Source organism: Hemitrygon akajei, chromosome 6, assembly GCF_048418815.1.
Source record: "Hemitrygon akajei chromosome 6, sHemAka1.3, whole genome shotgun sequence".
Lineage (NCBI taxonomy): Eukaryota > Metazoa > Chordata > Chondrichthyes > Myliobatiformes > Dasyatidae > Hemitrygon > Hemitrygon akajei.
In genome coordinates this window covers 63641784-63666555 of record NC_133129.1, presented here as the reverse complement: position 1 = coordinate 63666555, position 24772 = coordinate 63641784, and the positions used below count along the sequence as shown (strand labels likewise).

Below are 24772 nucleotides of genomic sequence, written 5' to 3'. Positions count from 1 at the left end.
AAGTTCTTGGTTGAGCCAGTGTCCAGTTCCATTTTGATGAGTATGCCGTTCACTTCTGGCCACATTGCTTGTCTCCTGTCTGATTTCACACTGTAGATCTCAAGGCTACTCAGTCCTGTGTCACTTTCATCATTATCAGATTTTAAATCAATTGCATGCAGATTTAGTGCTCTTCTTGAAACTGCAACTTGATTTTTATTTTATCTTTTTCTCTTCCCTGTGCAGTCCATTTATTTTTGTCTGCCCGATGTGAATTTAGTATTGGTCTGGTGTTTGTGAGCCCCTGCCACAACAATAACACAGTTAGTTCAGCCAGGACAGTTTCTGTTTAACCATTGCAATTTTGTTCACGCTCACTTTCATTTCTGACTGCAACTCAATTCCATCTCTGGCTGTTGTTTCCATTGATGCAGTGATTTCAACTGCTCTTTTAAATGTTTCAGTTCAGAGCCGTTTTTGATTGCTTTCTTGTAAGATTTGACAAATGATCTCTGAGTGCATCATTAAGCCCATTATTGAACTGACAATGCTCAGACAACTGCTTCAATTCATGTAAACTGAAATGGACCCTCCTGCCTTTTGATTCTGTTTATGAAACCTAAAGCATTGTGTAATCAGCAATGGTTTCAGTTCTAAACGTTCCTCTGTTATGTTCACATTATCAGCAAAATTCACTTTGTCTGGTTTGGTTGGAGCAGTCAAACGCCTAAGTAATTGTACTCAGCAAAACTGGCACTCATTTCTCATTGGCTATTCCATTTCCTTTAAAATACTGATCAATTCGTTCAGTATGCATCACCCAGTTATCTGTCGCGCAGTTGAATGCGTCTGTCTTTACAATATTACTTAAGTAATAAACATGCAATGGGCCTGGTTTTTCTTAACTTTCTGTAATTGTTAAACCTACTAGGCTGTCTCAGTGCCTTACATTTAACAACTCATTGCACAGTCCAAGAAGCTTTATGCATTAGTAACTATTGCTATTATTGTTGTTTGTTCCTTTTCGTGCCTTCTGACACATGGGCAGCATCTTTGCTGTTTCTGTAACATTTGACTTTTTTTCTGAGCCCTAGTTGCTAGTTCAATGCTCAATCCAGCACAGATGGAGAGCATGCAAAGAGTTGACCGTATTCAAACCTGGGGACTATTCGCCTTGAAGTCCAGTGCTGATGCCACTTCAGTGCTGATGCCACTTCACTGCTGGCTGGCTATCTATTGCCATTATGTCATTTTAACTCTTGACTTGTTCTACCTATCCCTCCCACGCTTTCTCTCCAAATTGTAATTTAACTGGCAGCCTTTTTTAAAAAATTTTCCTGAATGGTCAAGACATGAAACATTGACAGATTTTCTTTAAGTAAACACTCTCTGACTTGCTGAGTTTCGCAGCATATGTTGTTTCTATTTCAGATGGTATTTGTCTATGTTGCTGAAGTGGGTTTGCTTGCTGAAGTAATACGTCTTTATACATGGATTGAGAACTACTGGTTCTTTTTTAAGTACCAGAATAAAATTCTGTACAGCAGGGTTATCATGGTGTCCTTTGTCCTATGCCATTCCGCCTCTGTTCATGTAAAATAAAGAATGACTGAATAAGGAATTAGGATCTCAGCGGGAGGAAACTGCATGAATAAGGTTTAGGTTGGGTTGATTTTGAAGAAAATGATGTCTTTGAGTATGGTTTGGGTTGCATTGGCCTGGGTCAGCTCTTGGATGTTAGTGGTGGCTGTCTTCAAAATAATAATTGTCTGAGGGCACATGTAGTGTTTGGTTAAGTTTTAATTTTGTACTGTATCATTGATTTAGCGATCCTAGATTATAACTTTAGGATATGGGTCCTCCCTGAACTATGAATACCCGATTTAGTGGATTTCCCTTACATATGAACATTTGTGGGAGTGGCAGGATGGATGGGCCTACATTTTTCTGGCTGTGGGTAACTTCTGCTGAGTGGAACGGGTCATTTTTTGCTTGGCTTCCCTCAGCAACCCTTCCTGAGCAGCAACAACTCAGCTGTCGAACTAAGCTAAGTTGAGCATTGAGCCAACTCGCTCACTGAGTTATTGAGGCTGGCCAGCTGTCAATCTTCCTGAACCACAGCAGGTCCTATCCCACAGACAAATTTTGCTTATTTCCAATGTACGAACAGTTTTCAGGAATAAAGCCTGTCAAAGCCTGGGAACCTATTGTATAAACATTAGTAGAGGCTTTTACTTTGTGTGAACGTGATTTCAGAATACAACAATGAGTGACTGTTAACTTATTAAACCTATAAAACGAACTGGATTAGAAACCAGATGAAAACAGAAGATTGAAATGAAGGTGTGCTTTTGTGTTTCTAATGAAAATACATTCTTGAATCACATTTACTGAACAAATTGTAACAAATTAGACATGACATAAAAATGGGAAGTTTTCAATTTGGTGAAACTTTGTATGCAGGTGCAATTATAAAATTCCATACCTGTTGGTCAATGATAATTTACTTTCATATAAAAAGTTAAAAGTTAAGTAATTTTTATTATCAAAGTACAAGTATGCCACCCTATACAACCCTGAGATTCATTTTCTTGTGGGCATACTCAGCAAATCTATAGAAAAGTAACTACAACAGGATCATTGAAAGATCAACCAGAGTGCAGAAGACAAGAAACTGCAAATGCAAATATGAATAAATAGCAATAAGTAAGGAGAACTTGAGATAATAAGATTGAATCCTTTATCTCATTATCTCATGTAGGAACATTTCAATGATGGAGCAAATGAGTGTAGTTATTCCCTTTCATTTCAGTAGCTGTTTGTGAACCTGGTGGTGAGAGTCCTGAGGCTCTTGTACCTTCTATCTGATGACAGCAGCAAGAAGAGAGTGTGACTTGGGTGGTGGGGAATCTCTGATGATGGATGCTGCTTTCCTATGACAGCATTTCATGCAGATATGCTCAGTGGTTAGGAGGGCTTTACCCATGATATAAGTGATAATTTAAATAAATTGCCAAGTTATATCTCTTTGGTTACTGATAGCATTGGTAAGTAGCTTTATTGCATAAAAGTCTGTTTATCCTTCAAGTCAACATATGATAAACATTTTTCCCCAGACCTGCTGATTAGAAATGGAAGTACAGGTGGTTCTGCTATTACACTATAATTGTATTTCTAAGTACCAATAAAAGCGATTGCCTGTCAGTTTCCGGAGTAACTCTCAAAAGGTCTCCCATGGTGAAACTGGCATACTGTGTTCTTAAGAGACAATGGTACCTGGTTATTGGGGTCTAGTTCCCGATTGAAATAGTGTTATAACCAATTAGGTCTGCAAAATACATATGGTGTTCCCCAATTCATCATTTGCTTTATATCCAATTTGCATCATGGAAAAGTGTTATAGCAGAATTAAGTATAGTATAAGTTAATTGTAGTTTCTTACCCAAGTCATGAAATAATAAACAAGTATGTTTTGGTAATTTTGAAGGAAACATTCAAACTACACCCATAGGATACATTGACTCCTGCTTCTTTGCCAAAAATGGCACACCTCGGCAACCAACAGTTTGTGGTTTGTCTCGTGCACGACTTAAAATTAGCAAGACTATTTTTACTAATGCGGAGCATTCACTCATGGGCTTGGAACAATTTTCACATGTTTGGTAAGTTGGCTTTAATTGTAAAAACACATTTGTCTGAACTGCATCATTTAACCTTTGTGTGTAAAAATCACTGTTCCCTCTAAGCTGTGCAGGTGTGAGGCTGCTTAGTAACTGAAATGTTCCCACACGTAGTCTTTCCTGCCGAGCAGCTGACATTTTGTTTTATATAATTTTAATATAATTTTGAAATTATGCTAATATAATTTTGAAAATCTATGTTCATATGCTAATGTAATTTTGAAAATCTATGTTCATATGCTAATGTAATTTTGAAAATCTATGTTCATATAATTAGGAAATACCCTGTAATTAATTGTGTTAATGAATATAATCCATAAATTTTGTGAATAATAAATGGATCGCAACTTTACTTTGAAGCATTTTAGTGCTCCAGCGTATTTACATTGTCAGTGTTTAATGATTCTAAATTGAAGAAAGGACAATTTTAATAGTTTCAGAAAGGATCTGGCAAGTATGGATTGGCTCTTTTCTGGTAAAGGTGTAGTTGGTAATTGGGAGGCCTTGAAAAGAGAAATTGTACGTGTCAGAATAGAAGGCAAGGATAACAGGTTTAGGGAATCTTGGTTTTCAAGCAATTTTGAGGTCCTGGTGAAGAAAAAAGGAGGTAGCAGATACAGGCAGATCGGAATAAATGAAGTACTTGAGTATAAGAAATGCAGAAGAACATTTAAAAAAGAAATCTAGGACTGAAAGAAGGCATGAGGTTGCTCTAGCAGACAAGGTGAAGGAGAATCGTAAGGTTAAGAATAAAAGGATTGCAAAGGACAAAATTGATTCTCTGGAAGATCAGAATGTTAATCTATGCATGGAGCCAAAAGAGGTTTTAAATGGATAAACAGCAACACACACAAAATGCTGGTGGAACACAGCAGGCCAGGCAGCATCTATAGGGAGAAGTGCTGTCGACGTTTCGGGCCGAGACCCTTCGTCAGGACTGCTGTATTTACTCTGGAGAAGGACGCAGAGTCTTTAGAAGTAAGGCAAAGAAGCAGTGAAGTCGTGGGCTCTATACGGATTATAGAGGAAGAGGTGTATGTTCTTTTGAGGCAAATTAGGATGGACAAATCCCCAGGGACTGAGAAGGTGTTCTCTCTGAGCCTGTGGGAGGCAGTGCAGAAATTGCAGGGGCCCTAGGAGAGATATTTAAATTATCTTTAGTGACAGGTGAGGTACCGGAGTATTGCAGGACAGCTAATGTCATTCTGCTATTTAAGAAAGGCAGTAAAAATAAACCAGGAAACTGAAGGTTAGTGAGCCTGACATCAGTAGTGGGGAAGTTATTGGAAGGTATTCTAAGGGGCTGGATATATGAGAATTTGGATAGACAGGGACTGATGGAGTGATCGTCAACATGGCTTTGTGTGTGATATGTCATGACTAACCAATCTTAGAGTTTTTTGAGGAAGTTGTCAGGGAAATTGAAGGCAAGGCAGTTATCTACGTAGACTTCAGCAAGCCATTTGACAAATCCCCGCATGGGAGCTTGGTCAAGAAGATTTAGACACTTGGGATTCAAGATGAGGCTGCGGGAGAAGCCAGAGGGTGGTAGTAGATGGTTGCTTCTCTTACTGGATGCCTGTGACTAGTGAAGTGTTACAGGGAATCAGTGCTGGATCTGTTGTTTGTCATTTATATTAACTATCTGGATGATAATGTTCTTAACTGGATCAGCAAATTTGTGGAAGACTAATTAAAGCTTGAAGCGGGATCTGGACCAGCTGGAAAAGTTGGCTGAAAAATGGCAGATGGAATTTAATAGAGACAAGTGTGAACTTTGGGAGGACAAACCAGGGTAGGTCTTGCACATTAGCAGTAGAACAGATATCTCCATAATTCATTGATAGTGTCGTGAAGAAAGCTTTTGGCACATTGGCTTTCATAGATCAAAGTATTGAGTACAAGCATAGGGATATTATGGTGAAGTTGTATAAGACGTTGATAAAGTCTGATTTGGAGTATTGTGTGCAGTTTTGGTCACTTACCTATAGGAAAGATTTAAATAAGATTGAAAGAGTACAGAGAAAATTTACAATAATGTTGCTGGGACTTGAGGACCTGAATTATAAGGAAAGGTTGAATAAGTTAGAACTTTATTTTCTAGAACTTAGAAGATTGAGGGGAGATTTGATAGAGGCAGGGTTAAAGATAAAAGGTGAAATGTTTAAGAACAACATGAAGGGAAACTTTGTTCACTCAGAGCGTGGTGAGAGTGCGGAACAAGCTGCCGGGGTGAGTGATGGATTCAATTTCAACGCTTAAGAGAAGTTTGGGATAGGTGCATGGATGGGAGAATTTTGGTCTGCATGCACGTCAATGGGACTAGGCAGTTTAAACTGTTTGGCATGGGCTAAATGTGCTGAAGGGCCTGTTACTCTACTGTAGTTTTCTATGACTGGCTATAACTCAATGATTGGTCCACAGAGCTGTAAAGAAACATAAATTTCAATTAAAAACAACTTCCAATTTCCCTTTTGAATTGATATAAAGTCCTTTTATTCTTTAGGATTGTAGTGATGTGCTACACACAGAGCTAGAAATAATGACACGCAGTCTGTAAGTTGCACTCCAGACTAGTTTATTCAAACTTCACGGCACTGGCTTTTACGCAGTTCCGTTCCCACCCTCTTCGGGCGGAAATGACGTCAGAGGTGCATTACAAAAGTCTCTTCCTGCGTGCGCCATTTTGTGAGCCAGTTAGCCTGCGTAGAAAGTGGGTCGCCACATAACCCCCCCGAACCGGCGATACACCCCCCAATGTCCACAGTCTGGATCAGTCTCTGTTTGGGCGGTCTCCCTCTGCACCGCAGTGCCTGAACCTCGACCGGCTGTGCCAAGTCCACATGGGCTGGTTTGAGTCGGTCCACCGTGAAAACCTCCTCTTTCCCCCCAATATCCAAAACGTACATGGACCCATTGTTCCTGATTGTTCCTTTAACGTCCACTGTAGCGGTGCCCGGTATGCGCCCCTTGGTACAAATACAAACTTACATTTCTGCAGGTCTTTGGGTACTCAGGTTGGGATCTGTCCGTGCTGTGAAGTTGGTACAGGGGCCAGGTTGCCGAGCCTTTCGCGTAGTCTGTCCAAGACTGCTGCGGGTTCTTCCTCTTGTCAACTTGGGACTGGTATGAACTCTGCTGGGACGACCAGGGATGCGCCGTACACCAGCTCGGCCGACGAGGTGTGTGGATTCCAAGCAGGACCCAGGGAAGCTCGTCCACCCAGTTGCGGGCCATGAGAGCTGACTTCAAGTGACGGTGGAAGCGTTCCACTAGTCCGTTCGACTGTGGGTGGTAGGCAGTTGTGTGGTGTTGCTGCGTTCCCAACAGGCTGGCTACAGCCGACCATAGGCTGGAGGTGAACTGGGTGCCTCTGTCGGAGGTAATGTGGGCCAGTACCCCAAAGCGTGCTACCCGGGTTGCAATCAGCGCTTGGGCACAGGAATCAGCGGTGGTGTCGGTGAGCGGGACCGCCTCTGGCCATCTTGTGAACGGGTCTACCATAGTTAGGAGGTACCGCGCTCCTTGCGGCAATGGCAGGGGCCCCACGATATCCACTTGAATGTGGTCTAACCTCCAGCGGGTGGGTTCGAACTGCTGCAGCGGGGCTTTGGTGTGCCACTGCACCTTGGCTGTTTGGCACTGCGTGCACGTTTTGGCCCATTTGCTGACCTGCTTGCGAAGTCTGTGCCACAAGAACTTGCTGGAGACCATCCGGACGGTTGTCCTGATAGATGGGTGCACCAAGCCCTGTATGGAGTCGAAAATTCGCCGCTGCCAAGACGATGGGGCGAGGTTGGTCGGTAGCCATATCACACAGGAGGGTCCTCTCACCTGGGTCTACAAGGAAGTTTTGCAGCTGCAAACCGGAGACTGCGGTCCTGTAGCTGGGCATCTCGTCGTCTGCCTGCTGTGCCTCCACCAGTGCTGCATAATCAACCCCCAGGGACAGGGCCTGGACAGCTGGTCTGGAGAGTGCGTCCGCCACGACGTTGTCCTTTCCCGAGACGTGCTGGATGTCCGTCGTGTACTCAGAGATGTAGGACAGATGTCGCTGCTGGCAGGCCAACCAGGGATCGGACACCTTCGTGAACGCTAAGGTCAACGGTTTGTGGTCCGTGAACGCGGTTTAACGGCCTGCCTTCTAAGAAGTACCTGAAATGCCGGATTGCCAGATATAGTGCCAACAGCTCCCGGTTGAAGGCACTGTACTTGAGTTCGGGTGGGCGTAGGTGCCTGCTGAAGAACGCCAGGGGTTGCCAGCGCCCCTTGATGAGTTGCTCCAGCACCCCACCGACTGCTGTGTTGGATACATCCACTGTGAGGGGGGTTGGAACGCCCATTCTGGGGTACACCAGCATCGCGGCATCTGCCAAGGCTTCCTTGGCTTTAACGAAAGCGGCCATGGCCTCTTCGTCCCAAGTAATATCCTTGCCTTTACCCGACATCAGGGTGTACAAAGGGCGCATGATATACGGGCTGCTGAGGGGAGGAAACGGTGGTAGAAGTTCACCATACCAACGAACTCCTGCAGGCCTTTGACTGTCAGGCTGGGTGAAGTGGCGGATCGCGTCTACCTTGGCAGGCAGAGGTGTTACCCCGTCTTTGGTAATCCTGTGGCCCAGGAAGTCGATGGTGTCGAGTCGGAACTGGCATTTAGCCAGGTAGATAGTGAGGCAGAAATCACTCAGGCGGGAGTAGAGCTGGCAGAGGTGGGACAGATGCTCCTGATGACTACTGCTGGCTATGAAGATGTTGTCCAAATAGATGAACGCAAAGTCCAGGTTGTGTCCCACCACATCCATTAGCCGCTGGATTGTCTGTGCGGCATTCTTCGAGCCAAACGGCATTCAGAGGAATTCGAGCAGGCCAAACAGGGTGATGAGTGCTGTTTTGGGGATGTCTTCAGGGTGTACTGCAATTTGATGGTATCCCTGGATGAGGTCTACTTTGGAAAAGATGCTTGCCCTGTACAAGTTTGCTGCAAAGTCCTGTATGCGTGGCACGGGGTAGCGGTCTGGGGTTGTAGTCTCGTTCAGTCTGCGGTAGTCGCTGCATGGTCTCTAGCCCCCGGCTGCTTTGGGCACCATGTGCAAGGGGGAGGCCCATGGGCTGTCGTACCACCGTAAGATCCCCAATTCCTCCATCCTCTTGAACTCCTCCTTCACCAGGCGGAGCTTGTCCAGGGGGAGCCTTCGTGTGTGGGCGTGGAGGGGTGGTCCCTAGGTCGGAATGTGGTGCTGTACTCTGTCTGGGCATGGCTGCCGTGAACTGCGGTGCCAGAACTGATGGAAAGTCCGCCAGGATTCTGGTGAATTCGTTGTCAGACAGCGTGATGGAGTCCAGGTGCGGGGCCGGTAACTTGGCTTCACCCAGTCTTGGCATGGACCAGTCTTTTCCTTTGCAAGTCAACCAGCAGGCTGTGAGCTCGCAAGAAGTCTGCCCCCAGGAATGGTTGGGCCACGGCAGCCAGTGTGAAGTCCCACGTGAACCGGCTTGCGCCGAACTGCAGCTGCACTGTGCGGGTGCCGTAGGTCAGTATCGTGCTGCCTTTTGCAGCCCTCAGGGTGGGTCCTGGCTCCCTGATGCAGGTGTCGTACCCCATCGGGGGTAAGACGCTGATTTCCGCTCCGGTGTTGACCAAAAAGCGGCGACCCAACTGTTTGTCCCAGACGAACAAGAGGCTGTCCTGGTGGCCAGCCACCATAGCTATTAGCAGTGGCTGGCCCTAGCGTTTCCTGGGAACTTGCAGGGCGGGCGACAATGGTGGGCTTCTGTGCCCCACCGCTGGTGGTAGAAACACCACTGTTCATTGGCCTCCTCATGCCTGCCTCTGGGTTGTGTGCGCTCCTTTGCCGGGCCTGGTCTGGCCTGCTGTTAGGCACGTGGCTTGGTAATCCGTTGGCCTCTGCTGTTGCGTGCGCCATTTTGTGAGCTGGTTCGCCTGCATAGAAAGTGGGTAGCCACAGGATAACCACTCGATTATGACAAAAGGATTAAATGTTTTGTGAAATTGGTTAACTGACTGGAAATGTTGTCTGTTAGCAAGCTCATTGGATCTAACAGTAGCACTTTTTGGCAACCTGATTTGGTCAATACACTTTATGTACTGAAATTTCAGCAAAATAAATCTGACTCCTGGCCTTTTTCTGTAATTTTTTATTGTATTGTGATCTTCACTTTCATTATTATTAGTTTACTATTGTCACTTTTATGAAAATACAGTCAACCCTCCTTATCCGCGGGGGAATGGTTCCGGTACCCCCCACGGATACCAAAAAACGTGGATGCTCAAGTCCCTTATTTAACATGTCTCAGTGCAGTGGACTTTAGGACCCGGCGGAGCTCAGGACCTGCGGCCCGCAGCTGCTGCTGAATCTGCAGTGTTTCTGTACCGTTGACGGAAAACGATCACGATTGAAAATAAAGTGGAAATAATAAAGCGATCGGAAATAGGTAAACGGCATCGGTCATTGGAAAAGCGTTAGGCTACAGTCGGTCAACGATTGGAACAAATTTAAAGGATAAAGTGAGAATAATGGAGCATGCGAAAGGCCCTGCCCCAATGAAAGCTACAGTTATTACTAAGCAATGCAGTGGTTTAATTATTGAAATACATATGCTTCTTAAGTGTTTTATATGCATAGAAAGGTAAAATATATACTATATACTAAGACAAACGTTTGACTAACTGACACTAAATAATACCAGATGTACCTGTTCTGACTTGCGTCCAAATCCGACTTAAAGACTGCTTGTACTTCAAATCATCTCTAGATTACTTATAATACCTAATACAATGTAAATGCTATGTAAATAGTTGTACTGTATTGTTTAGGGAATAATGACAAGGAAAAAAAGTCTGTACATGCTCAAACCAGTGCTGGAGAGAGAACTTCCGGGTTTTCCCGATCTGCGGTTGGTTGAATCCACGCATGCGGAACCCGCAGATAAGGAGGGCCGACTGTACAGTGAAAAGCTTAAATTGCATTCTGTTCATATAGATCAAATCATCACAGAGTGCATTGAGGTAGAATAAGGTAAAACAGTAACAATTAAAAATAACAATCTGCAGATGCTGGAAATTCAAACAACAACACACACAAAATGCTGGTGGAACACAGCAGGCCAGGCAGCATCCATAAGGAGAAGCATTGTCGACGTTTCAGGCCGAGACCTTTTGTCAGGACTGTCCTGACGAAGGGTCTCGGCCCGAAACGTTGACAGCGCTTCTCCTTATAGATGCTGCCTGGCCTGCTGTGTTCCACCAGCATTTTGTGTGTGTTGCTGAACAATTAAAAATAAAATGTCAAAGCTATAGAGAAAGTGCAGTGTAGATTATAAAGTGCATGATCATAGTATAGTAGATTATGAGGCTAGAATCTATCTTGTCATACGAGCTATGTTCCAAAGTCTGATTACAGCGTGATAGAAGCTGTCCTTGAACCTGGTGGTACTTTATTTCAAGCTTTTCTATCTGCTACCTGATGGGAAAGGAGAGAAGAGACGATGGCCAGGGTTGGTGGGGATCTTTGGTCGTGTTAGCTGCTGTACTGATCCTTTTGTATAAAATTGGCAGGGCATATTTAGTGCACAAGTTTTTACTTTGTTTAGGTGTTATTGGGCTAACTTCCATCGTGCTTCATTGTGATTGTTAGTGCAACTATGTTACTCAATCACTCTTTGAGTAAATCTGATAAAGTACAGTAGTTTTTTATGCCACTTCTGGTATCATAGGTTCCCTTACCTGACTTGGATGAACCAGTATTATTTGGGTTGCATGGTGCATAGTGCATTGTGCTTCACGATACCAGCGACCTGGGGTCATTTCTGCTGCTGCTTATAAGGAGTTCATATGTTCTCCCCGTGACTAGGTGGGTTTCCTCCAGGTGCTCCGGTTCGTAGCTTAAAAAGTTCTGTGATTGGGCTAGGATTAAATTGGGGATTGCTGGGCAACTTGGCTCGAAGGGTTGGAAGAGCCTACTCTGCCGGTATTGTATCTCTATAAACAAAATAAATTATTTTCATGAAAATCCAATATCCATGTCACCTTGTTGATTATGTCACCACTGTTAGCAAATTCAATTTCACAGCTTACAGTGATGGGATTTTAAAATACTCAGTTTCCAAGCTTGCATCATAATCTCAGAAATAAATAATTGGAAATATATTGTGATTGGATAGCTGGTCAGCTTTACTTAGTTATGCACTGGAATGGGTAAATGGCAAGCACATATTCAGCTAAGGATTTGGATAAATTATTTATTAGATTGTTGAAGCATTAGTTTATTCCAGTGGATCAACTGAATGTAATATATTTAATTATTTCTCTTTCTGGATTAGGTGGGTAATCAGTACATTTGATTTTATAAATACAATGAATGATAAGATTTTAGGATGTAAGTAAAGTACATTGTCATAACTATGATGTATTTTAAAATAATTCTTCATACATTGAACCTACATTGCAAAAGCAAGCTATTCAGTTCAACTTAATTATCCTACTATTTGTGTATCAAATCAACTGCTTCAAACCCCTTCACATTGGCCTTTTTAATTCCTTTCTCCTCTTTGCTACCAAGCTTCACTGTAAATGGATCTGCCCAGTTTGTTTTAAGCATATTCTGGAAGAGAATTCCACATTCTAAGAAGTTCTTCCCCTGAATTCCCCACTGTATTAGTTAGTGGCTATATCTTATTTTTGATTTCTAGTTTCGGGTTCTCAGTTTGCAAGTATTTTCCCTGTCAAGGCTTTTTGTTATATTATAAACCTCAGGTTGACACATCGCCCTCCTTTTTTTTAGAGAAAGTAACTGTAAATTTAAACTTGAAAATAAATTATCAGATTCTATCTTTTCTGGGATGTTTTTATGGAGATGAGAAATTTATGTGGAGTGTTAAAGTTGCTTAACAAAGCTTCTCTGCTATTCCAGTGTACATGTCTGGTGCTTTCATTTGTTTCTGGTCATTTGTATATCTGAGTCCCTAGATTCCAATGAGCAATGCTGCAGATAACAAACCAATTCATTTTCTTCTTTTGGCTTATATTTGCATTGTCTCAGGAATGTGGATTCCAATACAAGTGGTGGGGCTACTCTACCATGAACTATAGCTCCTGCTCTAATGCTTAATGATTTGTGATCAATTTCTATAACTTGGATATTAATTTTCAGAAAGAAAATAAAACTGTAGCAATATGTTCAAATTTAGGTACTGTACACTCCCAGAGGAAGACAATGCTGTAACAAATTGGAGCACCAGCATCACAGTGTGATTTTTAATATCTCGGATCAGCATTCCTTTTTGATACAGTTCCCAGCTAGGATAAGTGAATATGTCCTTGGACTAAAGAGCAGAGTGGGAAAAAAAAATAAGAGAGGCTCTGATTTGTAGCCTCATCCTGAAAGATTCCATAAGAACAATAGAGCCTTGCAGTATATTTTTCTAGTTCCTTGTCTTGTCATAAGATTGTCTACTGGGGATGTTGAGAATAATAGTATAATATAATTTTTTAAGTGTTGTGCCGTCGAGTCATTGTTGACTCATGATAACCCTATGGATAGTGTAGTTGTCCATCTGGTTTTTGTGGCAAAATATGGAAGCAAATTGCCAGGCCTTTCTTCCGCGCAGATACTGCTCCTGTCCAGTTGGGACCTGGCCAGATTTCAACGCAGGACCATCCGCCTTGAATTCCAGTCCGGATGCCACTTTTCCACTGGCCGGCTCGAGTATTGATGCAAGATCTCAGTCTGAAAACAAAATATATGCAAATATGTTAGGTTTGTCTAATATGAAGAGTGGATTATTTTAATATGATGATGGATTTCCTTGAAAGTTAGAAATATTTTCTCCACCATCAGTCTGGCATTTAAGTACAAAATATGCTTTATGATTTGTTCAGAGTATTGGTCAGGCTGCACTTGGAGTATCATGTGCAGTTCTGGTTGTCACACTACAGGAAGGATGTGGTTGCATTCAGAGTGTGCAGATGGTATTCATCATAATGCACCTGAATTCAAGGGCTTTATTTATAAGGAGAGATTCGATAGACTGAGTACTTCTTATTTGAAGTAGGAGATATGAGGGCCAAGTTTTCCATATGGAGGGTACTGAATATATAGAACAAGTTGCCAGAGGAACTGGTAGAGCTAGATACATTTGTTTATTTATTGGCCTTTCTCACCCGGCAACCCCAGCCTATTGACGGGACAATTTGCAATGAGTAGTTAACCTGCCAACTGGTACATCTTTGGAATGTGTTACAATGTTTAAAAGGCATTGACCAGATAGAGTAATGTACAAAATGTTTGAGAGACTCAGCAAGTCAGGCAGCATCTATGGAAATGAATAAACATTCAAAGTTTTGGGCTGAGACCCTTCAACAGGACTGGAAGGAAAGGGGAAGACGCCGGAATGAAGTGAGGTGGGGGAGGGGGAGGAAAAGGAGGACATGTAAGAAGGTGCAGGTGAATCCAGGAGAGAGGGATAGGGAAAGCACTGGAGAAAAAGGGATCTGATGGGAGAGGAGAGTGGACCATAGAAGGGGCACTAGGGGGTGGTCATAGGCAGGTGAGGAGAAAAGGTAAGAAGCCAGAATGGGGAATGTAAGAGGGAAGGGAGAGGGGATAAATTACTGGAAGGAGAAATCAACGGTCATGCCAACATGTTGGAGGCCAGCTAGACAGAATATGAGATGTTGCTCCTGTACCCATAGGATGGCCTCATCATGGCAAAAGAGGAGACCATGGATCATCATGTCGGAATAACGATGGGGATAGGAATTTAAATATCGGAATTGGAATGGGGATAGGCCACCAGAAAATTCCACTTTTGGCACAAGGAGCGGAATTGCTTGAAAAAGTAGTTCCACGGATTCACATTGGGTAGAAGAGGCCTCATCGGAAGAACCAGATACAATAAATGACACCAACAGATTCATAGGTGAAGTGTTGCCTCACCTGGAAACACTGCTTGGGACTCTGAATTGAAGTAAGGGAGTAGGAGAATGGGTAGGTGTAGTGTTTCTGCCACTTACAGGTATATATGAGAGGAGGGAAAATAGTGGGGAGGGACGAATGGGTAAGGGAATACTTGGATAGATCCCTGGATAGGAAAGAAGAGGGATATGAGCTTAATGTATGCAAATGGGATTAGTATACATGGGTATCGGGGACAAATTGGGCTGAAGGGCCTGTTTCTGTGCTGTACAGTTCTATGACACTGATATAACAACAACTGTGAGGTACTCAGATTTAAGGGATTTGTGGTTAGTGCAGTAAAGTGCTGCTAAGATAAAGATTAGCCTTAAAACTCATTGAATGATGCAGCAAGTATGAGTGGCTCTTTCTGTTATGTTTGTGTTTTATTTATTCATTTACGAGATAATGGGGGTCACCAGCTAAGCTAGCATTTATTGCCCATCCCTAGTTGCCCTTGAAAAGGTGATGATGAGCTGCCTTCTTGAACCACTGCTGTCCCTGAGGTGTAGGTACCCACAGTGCTGTTAGGGAGGGAATTCCATGATTTTGACCAGGCGACAATGAAGGAACGGTGATATGTTTCCAAATCAGGATGGTGAGTGACTTGGAGGGGATTTCCAGGTGGTGGTGTTCCCAGGTATCTCCTGTTCTTGTCCTCTAGATGGTGGTGGTCATGGTGGTGGTTGTGTGTTACTAAAGACTATATCTCAATTTACAGAATACTGCAATCACTGTCTGAGAGTCATTTTATATTATTCCATCAATAATCGATAGGTATATTGCAACACAAGTTCTATACTCTTTAAAAAATTTCTGTACCAATGAATAACCCTATTCTTTGCTTGAATATGTGATTAAGTATCTAAATTTTAAATGTGAAACAATTGATTTATACAGGATTATCTTTATTTTTCACAAGAATGGGCATCAAAGCTATAAAGCTAAAGTCAAACCACCTCGACTGAATGGATTAAAAACTGGAGTGTTTTCTACAAGAAGTCCACACCGCCCCAATGCAGTAGGTTTAACATTGGGGAAGCTTGATAAGATTGAAGGTAAGCTGCTTCAGATATATTCAGTGTGGGCGCTAGACTACATTGCTGCATACAATAAGACTTCATTGAAAACAGGAAAAGCAGAAGTAAGGATCTTAGTGCTGTCTGCATGAATTCCAGATTAAGGAGGCAGTAATAAATTTTTAAGTGTGAGGGTGGAACTTTTCTTAATGATAGAATGTTTGCTCTATGAGTGTTTGCAGTTTCCATACTAAAAAATGAACAGTCATAAAATTACTAAGATAGTGTGTCAAACTGGTTAAATGATCAGTGAAAGGAATCTGAAGAACAATGCTATTAACCTTTGCAAAATTGCCAGTGCCCATAATAGAGGTTGTGAGAGCTGAGAGGGAAGCACTGGAAATTTGGTAGTTCACACGCTAAATATAGAGGACTTTGATACTCCTGGGACTCATCACTTGTCCCTACTTGCCTTTAAAAGTGCTGAATAACCACTGCTTGAAACAGCTGCAGCATGTGTAGTGAAGTTTCTCGATGGATCATTCCAAAATTCTGAGCCAGTAATGATTAACAGTGATCTAATTCAAAATCAAGTTAAAATAAGGATTTGTTGGGAAACTTTGGAGACTTAAGTGTGTTACACATGTTCTGACATGGGAAGGTTGGGATTACATTATACAGGTGAAATTGTTTCTTAATTGAAGCAATTTTGAAAGCTCAGCTTTGGATCAGTTTCTCCCGGATTTGGAGAACCCAGTTCACATCAACTTTGACTCTTTATGTCAGTATTTTAAATTGTATTCCATCAAAAATAGATCAAATTGATTCAGCCCAATTTTTAATATTGTGGTTACTCATGCTTGACAATGAATACTGATTTTTATTTGCGTTTGATACTGTATAATTTCCAAACTTTTTTCAGGTGATACTCTTTATCTTTCGGGAATTGACATGATACAAGGAACGCCAGTACTGGACATTAAACCATATATTCCAGATTATGACGCACCTAGGGTTGATCCAATGGATAATGTAAATGAGAGTCAAGGGGTTTTTGTGCCAGAAGAGCAATGCCAAGGAATACCCAATCCAATCTCTGGGAAGGTAACTGAGGAGAGTGAGGATAAGCAATCAATCCATGTCAAAGTGGCTTCAAAGGTAGTAGCCGATTGTGCTATTGGTGAGGTAGAACATTCCCCCAAAGATACCTCGTGTCCATTTAGAAAGACAGATGGCGAGATAATGGATGAAAAAGGCAAGGTCGGAAAAATCTCACTACAAACTACCAATGATAACCCCGAAAAAGAGAAGTATTGTGAACATCAACTAAGTGAGAAAGTTGATCAGCTTGCTGGAAAAGGGATTGCTTCTTATGAAAGCATACACTTAACCGTGGAGAAAATCAAAAGCCAGTTAGTTCACAGTGATATTGTAAACAACATAACTGAAGAAGAAGAAGTAATTTGCTTTAAGCCTGAGAAATCTCTGACAGTCAGCAAGAGGAAGAAAACAGATAATGTTGCTATTAACATACCTTGGAATAAATTGCCCAATGGAAATATTGCAACTTGGATAAAACAGCCACCTGTGATTTCCTTAAAGGTTCGATTCACTCCTCATGCAGAAATGGATTTGCAGCAGTTTCAGGCTCCAGGAGGGTCAGGTATGAATGATGGTGCAGTAGCAATTAATAGTGAAATTGGAATGTAGAATCCAGGTCTCTGCTTTCAGATGTATCACCAACTGAATAATGAAATTATCGTAATAGTAATGACTCATAAGTAAGGTTACTAGCCTCTGAGAGTTCTTGGATAAAGTTTTTGGCTGCATTGCTTTTTATCCACTGTCCCACATCTGGTCCTGTGATTTTTGTTTTCTGTTTTAGTTGCTTCCAATCAGCTCCAATTTGAAAATTACTATCCTGCTTCCAGTTTTCTTTCAGAGGACCACTGCAGATAATCACAAATAGCTGCACAAAATAATTAATTTTCCCTCTAGTTTTTTTGCCTGTTATCTTGAACACCTGTATTAAATCTTTGTGCTAACTGTCACCAGATAATCAGTGGGTTCTGTTTTTTACATGCATCCATCAGTTGATTTTGTCCATAAGTCAGAAGAATGTGTATAGGGGACACTTGGATCTAGTGATCAAAATTCTATTAGTTTCAAGATAATAATGGACAAGGATAAGAAATGCCAATTTTAATGGTATCAGTAAAAGATCTGGCAAGTGTAGATTAGGATGGATTGTTTTCTGGCTAAGGGATGCACGGTAAGTGGGAGGCCTTCAAAAGTGAAATATTAAGAGTACAGTATTTGTATGTTCCTGTTAGAATAAAAGATAAGGATAACAGGTTTAGGGGACCTTGGTTTTCCAGGGATATTGAGGCCCTGGTTAAGAAAAAAAAGGAGGTGCATAGCAAGAATAGGCAGGAAGGGATAAACAAGGTGCTTGGGTATAAGAAATGCATTGGAACACTAAAGAGGGAAATCAGGAGGCCTAAAAGAAGGCATGAGGTTGCTCTGGCAGACAAGGTGAAGGAGAATCCCAAAAATCCCTACATGTAGACTAAGAGCAAAAGGATAGCAAGGGACAAAATTGGTCTGCTTGAAGATCAGGATGGTCATCTACACACACATGGAGCCAAAAGGGATGGGGGAGATATTAAATGGATTTTTTTGAATGTGTATTTATGCAGGAGATGGATGCGGAATCTATATAACTGATGCTTTATATGATTTATATATCTATAAATGGTGGTGAGGTCATGCACTGTATCAGGATTACAGAGGAGGAGGTACTTGCTGTCATTTAGGTAAATTAGGATGGATAAATCCCTAGGGAATGACAAAGTATCCCCTTGGACCTTGCAGGAGGCTCATGCAGAAATTGCAGAGCTATTTAAAATGACCTTAACCATGGGTGAGATACCAGATGACTGGAGGGCAGCCAATGTTGTCCTATTGTTCAAGAAAGGTTCTAAAAATAAACAATAGTATAATAAGCTGGGGATTCTGATGTCAGTAGTGGGTAAATTATTGGAAGGTATTCTAAAGGAAAGAATATGTAAGTATTTGGATAGACAGCCTGATTATGAATTGTCAACATGGCTTTGTAGTAGGTTGTGTCTAACCAATCTTAGAGATTTTCAAAGATTTTTACTAGGAAAATTGATGATGAATGGCTACTGCCTACATGGACTTCAGCAAGACCTTTGATAAGGTCCTGCATGGGAGGTTGGTCAAGAAGGTGCAGTCACTTGGTATTTAGGATGATGTAAACTGGGTTCAACATCTGCTTCATGGGAGAAGCCAAAGAGTGATAGTAGGTAGTTGTCCCTCTGACTGGAGGCCTGTGATCAGTGATGTGCCACAGGGACTGGTGCTGGTTTCTTTGTCATCTGTCTCACTGATCTGGATGATAATCTGTTAAACTGGATCAGCAGATTTGTGGATGACACCAAGATTGGGGGGTGTATTAGACAGCAAAGAAGCAAAGCTTGCAGCAGGATGTGGATCAGCTAAAATGGCTGATGGAATGTAATGTAAATAATTGTGAGGTGTTGTATTTTGGGTTGACAAACGTTGGGTAGGACGTGCACAATGAATATTAGGGTGCTGAAGAGTGCAGTAGAACAGAGGGACCTGAGGATACAGATCCGTAATTCCTTGAAAGGGGTGTCACAGGTAGATAAGGTTGTAAAGAGAGCTTTCAGCACATTGGCCTTCATAAATCAAAGCACTGAGTACAGGAGTTGAGCTGTTACGTTGAAATTGTATGAGGTGTAGTTGAGGTTTAATTGGAGAGATGTGAAATTCTGGTCTCCTACCAATAAGAAACATCAATAAGATTTAAAGAGTACTGGGAAGACTGTTGCAAGTATGTTGCTGGGACTTGAAAATCTGAGTTTTAGAGAGTGGTTGAATAAGTTAGGACTTTTATTTCCTGGAGCATAGGAGAAAGAGGGGAGATTAATTAATAGAGTTATACAGAACTTAAAGGTATAGATGGGATATGCCTGCAGGGTCGTTCCATTGAGGTTGGATGAGACTAGTATAAGAGGTCATGGGCTAAATGTGAAAGATGAAATATTTAACAGAAACATGAGGGGATCGTCTTAACTCTGAGAGTGCTGTGAGTATGAAACGAAGTGGTGGAGCAAGTTGATAGCAATATTTAAGAGCAGTTTGTATAAGTATAAGGAGGGTTATTGAGGGCTATGGCCCAGCTGTGGGTCAGTGGGACTAGATAGAATAACAGTTCTTCGTGGGTTAGATGCAGCAAAGGGCCTGTGTCTGCGCTGCATTGATTGCTTTGACTGTTAAAGCATGGAGGAACCATCATGAACTTCCACAGCCCTGATGACCCTGTGATTTCAGTCTCTGAGGCCCACGTGAGGACGGTGAACCCACGGAAAGCATCCAGCCCAGGTGGGTTACCTGGCCAAGTACTAAAGACCCGTGTAGATCAACTGACTGAAGTGTTCACTAAGATCTTTAACCTCCTGCTTTGGCAGTTTGAAGTACCCATCTGCTTCACACAGGCTTTAGTTATACTGGTGCCTGATAAGAATGTGGTAACCTGCCTCAATGATTATTGTCCAGTAGCATTTGCATCCACAATGATGAATTGTTTTGTGATACTGATGATGAAACACAATACCTCATAACTGAGAAGTGACTTGGATCTGCTCCAATTTGCCTACCTGCACAACAGGACTACAGCAGATGCCATTTCATTGACTCAGCTCTGGAATACCTGAACAGCAAAGATGTATACGTCAGGATGCTGTTTATCGACTACAGCTCAGCATTCAGTACTATCATCCTCTCAGAGCTAATCAATAAACTTCAAGGCTTTGGCCTCAGTACTTCCTTATGCAATTGGATCCTCGATTTCCTCACTTGCAGACCTAGTCATTTTGGATTGGCAACAATGTCTTCTCCACAATCTCCATCAGCACAGGTGCACCACAAGGCTGTGTGCTTAGCTCCCTGCTCTACTCACTTTACACTTAGGACTGCGTGGCTAACCATAGTTTGAATGCCATGTTTAAGATTGCTGATGCCACCACTGCCATAGGCAGAATCAAAAGCAGTCAGCATATAGGAGGTAGATCTTCAGTCTGACTGAATGGTACCACAACAACAAGTCAAGTCAAGTTTATTGTTATTTTGACCATAAACTGCTGGTACAGTACATAGTAAAAACGAAACAATGTTCCTCCAGGACCCTGGTGCTACATGAAACACAAAACTACACTAGACTACGTAAAACAACATAAAAACTGCACTAGACTACAGACATGCACAGGACTACATAAAGTGTAGAAAACAGTGCCGGGCAGTACAATAATTATATAAACAAGACAATAGGCACAGTAGAGGACAAATTACAATATAATAAATGATGTATATGACAGTTTAGGCACTGAGTATTGAGGAGTCTGATGGCTTGGGTGAAGAAACTGTTGCACAGTCTAGCTGTGAGAGCCCAAATGCTTCGGTACCTTTTGCCAGATGGCAGGAGGGAGAACAGATTGTGTGAGGGGTGCGTGGGGTTCTTTGCCATGTGCAGGACTGACCAACAGTTGCTGGAAACCTTTGGTTGAAGTTATTGCTAGACAAGGGGGTCACACCCATTACTGAAAGCAAGGTTTCCGTACTTTTTCCAACGAATACATGTAATATTGGATATTTATTCTCAGTAAATAAATGAAAAAGTTCAATTTGTTCAATTATGTTCTGTTTATCTAGTTTTAGGACTTTCATGAAGATCTGATCACGTTTTAGGTCATATTATGCAGAAATAGAGAAAATTCTAAAGGGTTCACAAGCTTTCTATCACCGCTGTCCATAAGTCAGGGTTCGTAACCCAGGGACAGCTTTAATTCCTTTACTTTTTCTAAATAATCAATGTCACTGAGCCTTTTCTATTGGATGTCTGGCATCCTTTTCCCAAGGTGTCTTGTGCAGACTAGAACTCAGCATTTCATCTGAGGTCTAAAAGCTGCCTTATACATTATAGTAGTAAGTCTACAGATCCTGTGTACTTAAAAGATGAGTACAGTTGCATCCACCCATCTGCTCATGTATGGATTTAAAACATTTTCTGTTTACAGTGATCCTACAATGAAATGTGGGGCAAGGGGAGCATGTACTTTTTAAAATAGTGTAGTTCGTTATCACCCAAACACAAATACCGCACCACTGCTTACACTTAATACTGAGACATTACGGTGTTCATGCAGGCAAGATGTTATATTTTGTAAGCATTAATTTAGATTTCTTTGAAGTTGATAACAATGAATGAAGTTTGTGCAGTTGGTTATGAAAAGAAGTTACTTTTGAAAAGAATAGGATGCCTTAACCTAACAGCCTTGTTTCATGTGTTGAGTGTTTAGTTATTTTTTGGGTGCGATTCAGTGAATAGTACTTTCGTTTTTGAGTCAGAACATTATGGATTTAAGTGTGTTTGGTGAAAATTGAGAATAAAGTGAGATTTGCTCTGCTGCTAAGGGTGCTGTCTTTTGGATTGCTAAAGTGAGGCTGTGTTGTCAGGAAGACATAAAAATGGAAAAGGCCCACTTCTCAATCCTGATCAAAATAGAATAGAGTTTCCTGATAATTTGGCAGCTGCTACACTGCAATAGTAAGCACACTTTGGAAGCACTTCATTGCATATTAAATGCTTAGGATGACCTGAAAGGAAGATGAAAGTTGCTTTACATGCCTGCCACATCAGTCCTTATTACCTGATTAATGTCAGCCAGCATTGATGTGTCAAGCCAGTGTTCTCATGAAATCTCTGTCATAGACCAGAAATGTTAATTCTGCTTCTCATATGCTTTTACATCTGTTCAGTATTTATGGCATCATTTTTAAAAGCCCCCACCTCTCGCCACCACCACCATCTGTAGAATTTTAGTTTTATGGCTCTTTTGTGTTTCTTAAATTTTATTATAATATCTGACTTCCAATCTAAATCTTTCACCTTCTGTACATTTACAGATCCAGAGAAAATGACATTGAACTATTTCCAGTCTGTAGAGGAAATAAAATCTGCCATGATGTCTGTGTTATCAGCTGATCCAAGATCCATATATCGGAGGACACAGTGCCAGGACATGCTCTTTTATTTCACTCTGGACACTGCCCACATCACCACTTGGTTTGGAGATGGCTTTAGTGAAATCCTCAGGATAAAACCTCTGAAAGAGCCACCTGACATTGGAACTGTCAAAGTTTAAATTCGTCCAGCTGAAAGCATTGCACTTTCAATAAAATAACAAACCTTTAACAATCTTCCGTGATGAGTTGCAATACCTTTCGAGCAAACACTTAGATTTTACAAAGTGCATTTCCATTCTTATTCCATTGAATTACCCTCATTTTACTGTTATGAAGTTATGGTGTTTCAGTGATGTTGAAACTTTCCTTCTGAAGATAAGAATGTATAATTGGCTTTAGACTGGAAACAGTCTTGTAACCTGTTCTCTAATCCTTCATCTGAAGAAAATACTCATGAACTATTGTGATTTTAATATTTATTCATCATTAGGTTTGCACCACTTTTCAGGCAACCGTATTGGTTTCTATCAGTAACTTTAATTTCAGTAATGTGCTTATTTCTTCTGAAGAACTGAATTAGATAAAATTAATTTGGTAATGTTTCTTTGTAAGTTTTATCCATAATACTGCTATGTCATTTAGGTTGCGGTGACAATTTCACTCAATTCCTCAAAATTGTATCATTTATTTTCTGTCTGGGGTGATTGATACCAGGTCTCTCAGAGCTGTGATTTTTGATTTCTTTTGCTCAGCAATTGGAATTTCTAATATCAAATAGGATTGAAACAACTTGGTATACGTTAAGCAACACACACAAAATGCTGGTGGATCGCAGCAGGCCAGGCAGCATCTATAGGGGGAAGCACTGTCGACGTTTCGGACCGAGACCCTTCGTCAGGACGTCGACAGCGCTTCTCCCTGTAGATGCTGCCTGGCCTGCTGCGTTCCACCAGCATTTTGTGTGTGTTGCTTGAATTTCCAGCATCTGCAGATTTCCTCATGTTTTGTATACGTTAAATCCTTATCTGTGAGGGAAAAGGACACAGGTTACAAAACTGTAGATGCCATTAAGGCCACTTAATGTGACACAGAGGATGTTATGACAGACAGTGGTCAACCAGTCTTTGGATATAACTTTTGTGTATGTTTCAGCATTAGACTTCAGTTTTAATCTGTATGTAAACCTATCTGCATTCCTGATGTTCCAGATCCTGGCTCTGATCACATGCTGAGAACCCCAGTTACGAACCTGATTCCTGAATCTTGTTCTCAAAACCAACCATGGCTTCAGGTGTTTTTTTTTAAAAAAGTTTCAGACATGTTTGCTGTTCAGAAATTTTTCAAAATTACTATAAGAAAAACTAGATAAATTTACTTTTTCTCAGAAAATGTCTATTTCTTAAAACTTGTTTTTTTTCTATCTTTCCATAAGATTGCAGAAAAAAGTACTTGCGTTGTACCTCTATCAGCTATAGTTTACAGCTATTACTGAATTTTGGATGGCACTTACCCATTAAAGAAAACATGGTAGTCAACATGCACATAGCAAATTACAAATATAAATGAGCTAGAAGTTTAGTGGACATTTCATTGGTGAATGTAATAGCCGTCAAGAATCTGGTAGTATTTCCCTACCCTATGTATTTTATAATCTGGTTGTAATGCATTAGAACATAACAGCATTTCTTCACATAACCGGCACTAAGTTCAGGATTGCCATTAGAGCAGAAAAGCACATATTTGTTGGCAGTTTTTTGCTGGCCATTTCCTGATGGTGCTTTGATGATAGTAAAGTTCAAACAAGCAGAAATTTTTGAGCATCACAATGGAGCTTTGGTTGCCAAATCTGTGCCATGATCCAACATCTCATCAGAAAGACAGCATGATTGCCAAATGGCCCATCTGTCAATAGTTCCCTAGAATGTCCTGTACTTGTATCTTGGGCTAATATTTGGTTATCTAGTCATTATCACCTTACTAATTTGATGGGCAAATTGACTACTCTTGTTTCCTGTAATTCAAAAACCTCAGTTCAAAAATATTTCAC

At 41.5% G+C, this 24772-nt stretch overlaps 1 protein-coding gene across 1 annotated transcript in view; it reads left to right on the top strand.

Annotated features, from left to right (window-relative positions):
* Positions 1 to 23547, top strand: part of trmo (tRNA methyltransferase O) — a 32490-nt gene extending 8943 nt beyond the window's left edge. Inside the window, exons 3-6 of the mRNA XM_073048465.1 lie at positions 3467 to 3641; positions 15536 to 15693; positions 16577 to 17317; positions 22666 to 23547. Of these exons, the coding sequence (XP_072904566.1) occupies positions 3467 to 3641; positions 15536 to 15693; positions 16577 to 17317; positions 22666 to 22904 (1313 nt within the window). The 3' untranslated portion in view covers positions 22905 to 23547. The remainder of the gene's footprint in view (positions 1 to 3466; positions 3642 to 15535; positions 15694 to 16576; positions 17318 to 22665) is intronic.
* The last annotated feature ends 1225 nt before the right edge of the window (positions 23548 to 24772 follow it).